At 27.9% G+C, this 8,524-nt stretch overlaps 1 protein-coding gene across 1 annotated transcript; it reads left to right on the top strand.

The window, feature by feature from the left end:
- Window positions 1-1,521: 1,521 nt before the first annotated feature.
- On the top strand, window positions 1,522-6,941 carry LOC145960204 (putative cytochrome P450 6a13). The gene is made up of 6 exons (XM_083079464.1): window positions 1,522-1,662; window positions 2,825-3,197; window positions 3,403-3,928; window positions 5,840-6,061; window positions 6,243-6,494; window positions 6,614-6,941. The coding sequence occupies exons 2-6, from the start codon at window positions 2,865-2,867 to the stop codon at window positions 6,784-6,786; spliced, it is 1,506 nt and encodes a 501-aa protein (XP_082935590.1). The 5' UTR covers window positions 1,522-1,662; window positions 2,825-2,864; the 3' UTR covers window positions 6,787-6,941.
- The last annotated feature ends 1,583 nt before the right edge of the window (window positions 6,942-8,524 follow it).

The following is an 8,524-nucleotide window of genomic DNA, read 5'->3' as shown; positions in this document are numbered from 1 at the left end:
AATTAAATCGATCAAGTTTTTGAGAAATGACATTAAAATAAAAATTTAGTAGTTCATGCACATGATTGAAAATTAACTTGACTGAAAGTTGACTTATAATCGCCATAAAGTTGACTTTTAAGTCGACTTATTAGCTGACTGACAGTCGACTATAATCGAGTCATTAGTCGACTTTAAGTTGACATTCAGTCTGACTTTGAAATCGACTTTAGATTTTTTCTGCCAACTGACAGTCAACTAACAGTCGATTTGGTGCTGTTTGGGTATACAAAACATTACGTGTAATCTAGTTAAAAAATTAATTGTTAGTTCAATATATCTCATAAAATATATTTTATATTTTATGTCTTACACAGTCAGATAATACAGGCCTGCGAAATTTGAGCTTTTGTCAGTTACAAAAAGCAGAGTAGGTGAATCTGATAGATTTTGTGATGCTGAAAACGAATCTGGCCGCAGAATTTCCCCAGCACGTCAGGTTTTTGAATAATTTGTAGTTGAATGGCCCAAAAATCGCTATTTTGGCCAATTTCATGAATTTATTATGGCGAAATCAAATTTTTAAAAATATTTCTGTTAATGGCATCGTATAGTACTCACCTTTATCTTTCAAATCCACTTTCGATTACCGCCGCTCGATTTTCTTTCGCTCAGATATACAAGTTATAAAATCGGTCATGCACAGGGATCCAATAAGCCATTCTAAATTAACCGTGCCACCTCTCTATCTCACTACGAATCAAAATTAGGATAAAAACATACATTTTTAATCTTCTGTCATTTTTTGAAATAAAAATGGCGCATCCAATATGGCGGATAGCATCACAATAAAAGGGAATAAAATTTAGAAAAACTTATCAAAATGTGTAACAACTGTATTAGATGTTACAATACTTTACAATACTTTACAATACTTTTTTGAGCAACCGAACTTGATATATATCGGTCTTTTCAAATATCAAGATGATGAATCTACCATATTGATGCCTATGTAAATTTTCTTTAACGTAAATTTTCTTATAACCATATTTATACATCTTAGCGAAAAGAAAAACGTGCGGCGGCGCAATCGAAAATGGATTTGAAAAGTGAAAGTGAATACTATATGATGCCATTGGCAGAAATATTTCAAAAAATTTGGTTTCCCTACAATAAATTCATGAAATTGGCCAAAATAACGATTTTTGAGCCATTCAACTACAAATTCCTGACGTGCTAGGGAAATTTTGCGACCAGATTCGTTTTTAGCGTCACAAAATCTATCAGATTCATCTCTGTTTTTTGTAACTGAACTTCGCAGGACTGTGTAATTAATTATAACTACCGATCGAATAATGACTGACAATTATTTTATAAGTTAACTTTCTTAAATGCAGAGTAATGTATGCAATAGCATATAGCGTTTCCTCGTTATTATAATATGCGAAGTCATGTATTTGTCATTCTGTATTTGAGATAACTATTGATCATATCAGTTTTCGCAATTCATCGTGACTCATCTTCTTACTCACACATCTTTTGTAGCGCGTACGCTTTATAATTTGATCCAACTTGAACCACGACAGCCAGTATCATTTCCAGTCACTTCGTGATAAGTTGGTCGGCTGAGATAGCTCTGGATGTGTCAACTGCTGTAATCATCCATTACGGTACCGCATTCAAGTACGTCATATTTATCATTTATCATTTATTTGAGTATTGTCTATCATATGTCTTCTGAATCGCGTATAACGAAATATTTCGATTATCATATGAATAATAACATTTTCGAAGATTTTCAAAAGAATTCAAAAATTTCAAAATGTATGTCTCTCACACACACACACACACACACACACACACACACACACACACATACATACATACACAGACAGACAGAGAACATCCTTAATTCACGTATTTCATTATCACAGATTTCTTCGCGGAAGTCGTTCATTTGGCGATGAAAAGAATGTGACTTATCAATAGATTGATTTGAAAAAGTGATGCAATGTGTATCCATTCATTAATTTACATACAATAACAAAGACGTCAGTTTGACGTCAGATATGTTTACATTTTGAAGTGATAAACGGTATTACTGATTTTATTATCGTCGCGTTAATACGATTGTAGCAGTACGTGAATTACTATTTTGGAAGCACAATATTTTTTGAAACACATTGTTTAATCTGAAACTTTATACAGAGTGTATAGTTCATTATCTTAGCAACTTTTCTACCTATTTTCTACTATGTCATTTACGCTCTTACTTTATCTCCACTTTGCCACTAATTGTAAACACGTTCGACAGCATTCCTTCGCGATTTTATGATATAGTATATTGATATAGAATAAAGTATATTAAAGTGAAGGAATGAGATTTCTCATTCGGTTGATTTCAACGTGGTAAATTTGTGCTAAATAGGTAGATAGAATTATATTTTTAATTAAGATTATGTATTTATTAAAAGCATAAAATAAAATTTTACTTATTATTACTTATCATCAAATTACATTAATAAATTTTAAATGAAAGATAATTTGCATGTCATAATTTGAATGCGTTACATTTTACGAAACTGCATCATTATTTTCTTAACAATTTGCAAAATTACAAATTGTTACAAATTCTTACAATTTACAAATTATTTACACATATCTATAAGCGACCTATCGATTATTCCAATATCGATAAAACCCGATTAAAAAATTAGATACAATAAATTTATACTTTGTTAAATATGCATTTAATGCTTATCAAACCTTTTTATTAAATTTTTGATTTGTTGAAATGGATTAAACAATGAGTTTTTATGATGAAATATTATTTTTTCTTTTTTAGCAAACATCGCTCGAAATAACTGATTGGCAGTTGCAGAACAATGGGACCTTTTGAAATACTATGCGGTATTGCGGCTACATTTCTCGCTGTTTATTATTATTTTACATCGACCTACGACTTTTGGAAGTCACGTGGCATTCGCGGTCCAAAACCTATACCAGTTTTTGGTAATTTTAAAGATGTTATGCTTAATAAAAAGTTCGCAGGAGATTATTTAATGGAAATATACAATGAGTATAAAGATGAATCCATGATTGGAATATTCACAAGAAAAACACCCATTCTTATTGTAAAAGATCCAGATTTAATTAAGGATATTCTTATCAAAGATTTTTCTAAGTTCGCCGATAGAGGACTTCCTGTCAGTGAAAAAGTATGTATATAATTTAAATTTTATTATAATATTCGAATTATATAAATGTGATAACTTTACATATACTACGATATTTTCCAATAATCAAAATTATTGAAAAGATTATATTAATTTTAAATAGCATTGAATTTTTTCAATCAAATTATTATAATTTAATGATATTGGTAAATTTATTCGACTATAATTGTTTTTTATTATATCGTAGGCTGATCCACTGTCGCAACATCTTTTCGCTTTAGAGTCTAAAAGATGGCGACCTTTAAGGATAAAGTTGTCGCCCGTTTTTACATCTGGTAAGCTAAAAGAAATGTTCTCTTTAATATCGGAATGCGCCGATCATCTTGAACAATATATTGAGAAATTGGTGAGCAAAAACGAGCCTATAGAATGCCGCGAGGTAACGGCAAAATATACGACCGATGTAATTGGTACTTGTGCATTCGGCATCGAAATGAATGCTCTATCAGACGAAGACAGCGAATTTCGTAGGATGGGAAGAATGGTCTTCACGCCAACCTGGCAAAATATTCTACGGATGAGAATAAGACAAGCCCTTCCATGGCTCTACGAAATGCTCAGTTATATCTTACCACAATCGGAGGTCAACCAATTTTTCACACGTGTTGTCACAGAAACAATGAATTACAGAGAAACAAATAATGTCATTAGGCATGATTTCATTGATATGCTGCGGGAGTTAAAAAAGAATCCAGATAAAGTGGGTGATATCAGTAAGTAACGACTGTATACTTTTATGAAAATTTTGTGTGATACAAGAAATTTTTAAAATGATAATTTTTTAAATTTTTGACAATGTTTACACTGCAAATCTTAATATGTTATATTTACACGTATAAATGTGTAAATTAGCTGAAGCTCTTTTTATACGTTTCCTGCTGCATAACTTATATGCACTTGATATATTTTAATTTAATTCATTAAAACGTGTTAATTAATCATATTTAAATGCATTAATTTAATATATTTAAAATGTATAGGTTTCAAATTAATGGTACATTACAATAAAATGCTTGTTTGAAATTTATAAAAATATATTTATATTTTTTACAAAGAAATACACATTATATATTTTTTCTTATTCTAAATAACCTTATCATTTTATATCTAACTTTGGAATTAAAATTAAATGATTATTATTAGAGAGAAATTGAAAAATTAAAGTTAGAAAAATAAAATAACAAAATATTTAAAAAAAATAAAATGTTCATAAGATAAATTTTTTAAATAAAGGACTATATAAAATTAAAAATTTTATTTGTATTTACATGCATATTAGAACATGAATGTTAAATAGATGATGATTTATTTTACATTTTTAATATAGAAAGAACAGAACATTTTCGTTTATTCGCCGGACATGTCCGATTTATAAGTTTGATTTAATATCTGAAATTGGTCTATTGAGATTATATCAGAAATTAAATCGAAGTGATACTTCTAATTTTATCTGTCGTCTTTTGCAAGCTTTATATAATTCTCATGACTAAAACTTAAGTACGAGAAAAATAGCGCACCGTAGCGGTAAACAAACGAACTAGCGATTATTGATTTTGCGAAATTTTACTTCCACTGACTATAATTAATGAGATATAAGATAAAGTAACAAAAAATAAGCGTTTCTACTAGAGTTCAATGAAATACTGATTCTTAGTGATCTCAATCATATATCTGGAAATAGAAATTAATATAGTTTTCATAATTATTATATATATATATATATATATATATATATATATATATACACATATGTATATGTATGTATGTATGTATATGTATATGTATGTACATATGTATGTATAGTTTAAAATTAATTTGAAATTAATAAAAATTAGTTTTCATTTTGTCCATAGAAACGTGAAAAATACATTTCCTTAACTATGGTTTTAAAAGCGTTTCTATAGGAACGTTTCTTATTAATGCTTTACGGTTAAAAAGTATTGGATACGTTTAAGAAACGTATATAAAACGACCGTGTGCTACCTGGGTTTATTGTTATCATTCATGACAAGAATATAATATTTAATAAATTATTTGTAAATTTATTATAAGTAAACATTAATTTAAAAAATCAAAGCAATATAATTTATAATATTAATATTATTAAAAATTTATATAATAATATTATATAATAATATTATTAGAAATATTAATATATACATTAAAAATTTTACACATATGTAGTTTCAATTTGTATAATTTTGATATCTGTGTAAGTCATTAAATGTGTTAAGCTGCTGAGACGTGTAAATCAAGAACAAACGCCTCTTTATAACACGTCCCAAACGTTGAATAAAGAAATATGTTATTTTTTTATGTGTTTCCATACATATTCTCATTATAACACGTAAGATTCGTATAAAATTAATACATTACACAATTGTATGTATTTAAATAACATGGATAAACGTGTTTTCTGGAAATTACACAAATGAAATGAGTTACATTAACACATTGAGATTTGCAGTGTATGAGTTTTTGTACATATAAATTTATAGATTAATTGTATTATACATTAATATTATACGTTAATTGTAGCCTAATAGTAGATTATTCATAATTTGTAATTTTGGATGTAATATTCGAAGAATTAAAATTAATTGTGAAAAAATATCGTATTTCAGAGATGACCGAAAGCTTGATAGCTGCTCAAGCGTTCGTATTTTTCCTTGCCGGTTTTGAAACTTCATCGACGACTATGAGTCATGCGCTTTACGAATTGGCATTAAATCAACAAATACAAGATAAGCTACGTAAGGAAATTGATCAAGAGTACACTAAGCGCGGTAGCAATTTAACATATGAAAATGTAAAAGAGATGAATTACTTGGATAAAGTTTTCAAAGGTACATCATTCAAAGAAAATAATTTAATAATTTGCTATTAATTTTCAGTAGCATTATAATATCAATAGTTTTATTGCTAATAAATTAATTTTTAAAACATATGTGTACACATTTCGATAATTTATATTTCACAAACAAATTTTCTAATAATTCTTCCTTACATTATTTTTAATATATGCAGAAACTTTACGAAAATATCCACCAGTGACATTTCTTATGCGACAATCGACATCAAGTTATACTTTCGATGGTACTACACTTGACATATCAGAAAATCAAAAAGTATGGATTCCGATTTTCGCGATTCATCGAGATCCGGATATTTATCCGAAGCCAGATATTTTTGATCCAGAAAGATTTAATGACGAAGCAGTGCAAGCTAGACATCCGATGCATTATTTACCTTTTGGTGATGGACCGAGGAATTGCATTGGTAAAGTGATATACGTATTTTTAAATACATTTCTTTCACTTTTGTTTGTTTTGCTTTTACATGTAATATTATTTTAATCGAGAAATTTTTCTCATAGTAATAATTATTTTTATTTTCAGGTGCTCGCTTTGCTGTTCATCAGACAAAGATTGGTCTTATAAAGATACTACGAAACTATAAAGTTGAGGTTTGTGATAAAACGCAAATACCCTACGTAATTGATCCTAAAGCATTTCTATTAGCACCAAAGGACGGAATACACTTAAGGATAATTAAAATTAATCGTACCTAATTTAAGCTTTAGTACAATTCTTAAGAAACAAAGGTGAAAAAGTATCTATAAATTAGAATAATAATAGCCATATCCCGATAGCATCAATATATATTTTACTGATATTGTTATATTTTAATATTTATTATGGTAATATAAAATAATTAGTAATTCGATTTAATTATTTAATTTATGTTATATGCGTAATATGGATATAACCTGTTTAATTTTAAGTTTTAATTATATGTATACATTGCACATAGAAAGTGAACTATATAATGTAGATATATGAAATATTGACAAATCATGTAAAACAATTTGTATGCAAAATATATTTTGTCAATAAAAATAATAAAATTTTATATAAATATGTTATATAAAATATATTAAAATACATAAAAAATATATATGTTGTATATAAAAATAATAAAAAATGAAATAAAACTAAAAATATTCATTAATGTCCTTCAAGAAAAATATTCATAATTATGTTTTGAATTAAAATATCTAAAATAAAAGATCTTTCGCGAGTTAATATATCATATTAAAACACTATTCACAGGTCACTTCTAAAAAATTACTATGATATCATTATCAATTTTAAATTAAACTTCTAAGATATTTATTGTTAAAATAATATAATAATTATGATCGAAGATAAAATTGAGTTATATTTAGCTAAGAAGAAATCGATTACGTTAATTTAGACTTTATTTTTTAAAATCTTGACGAAGTTTTACTAATGTATGATAACATAAAAATATATATGAAGAAGTATGTTGAAATATTTTCCTTTTCAGATTTTAGAACATACAAAAATAACAAAAAAAATAACATAAGTTATATGCACATTTTCGACACACATTTAACGTTTTCTTAATGTATAAACATTTTGCGATAATTGATATATTATTCATCTCTATAAATAAAACTACAAGAAAATCACAAGACACGTACATAATTTTTCCAAAAAAATGAATTAAACGATTTTTAAACTTGTTTCGTTTCCCAATTTTCTACAAATCACAGATAAAACGTCATCAGTAAATAGAATTAAAACAATATATTACAAAATTCAATTTTTTAATTTTATTTTATATATTTTGTAACGGCAAGGCCGTTACTATTGAGGCCTCGCAGACCGGACATCCGTGTGCAAGATATAACAATCTTATTTATTTTTATTCGTAATGTTGACAATGGATAGAGGTTCAGTCTTATCACATCAGAAATTAATTAAAAAATATATATAATAATAATTCGCTATATCTCTTTCCGAAATAATGACTTATCTTCTTACTCTTTGAGATGTCTCGTCTGGTGTCCTTCATAGGCTCTCTCACCTGTTCCGGGGCCTCGAATTCCTTCTGTATTTTGTGAAGAAGACTGTGCGAATTATGAAGATGTTGGCCAGATTTCACTTTCTGGGTATTCACTTCTTCTATTTCCTTCTTCTTTCCAAATGGACAGATCAATGGAATCGTCGATTTCTCGATGTTTGCCGTGCCAGGGCCTCAGAACGAAAGAAGATAATCAGAAACTAGGCTCTCACACTTCGATCGTTATAGATCGATAGGCATGCGCGTCATATCAGTTGAATATTCGCATGCGTCAAATTGAGGGAAACAAAGTTTGCCTTTAAAGGCGACAGTTCAAGTTTGATAATCACTTGTTATAATTCTTCCCCTTTTATACAACACACTAGTGATGTGCTCTCTAAAAGTGAATCAGTGTATTATCACTGTAATCAGTGCTGTAC

This window comes from Camponotus vicinus, unplaced genomic scaffold (assembly GCF_025532165.1).
Source record: "Camponotus vicinus isolate PSW18456_S1 unplaced genomic scaffold, iyCamVici1.0 SCAF_10, whole genome shotgun sequence".
NCBI classification, from domain to species: Eukaryota; Metazoa; Arthropoda; class Insecta; order Hymenoptera; family Formicidae; genus Camponotus; species Camponotus vicinus.
Note: the sequence above shows the minus strand (reverse complement) of the source record. Positions and strands in the feature narration are given on the sequence as shown.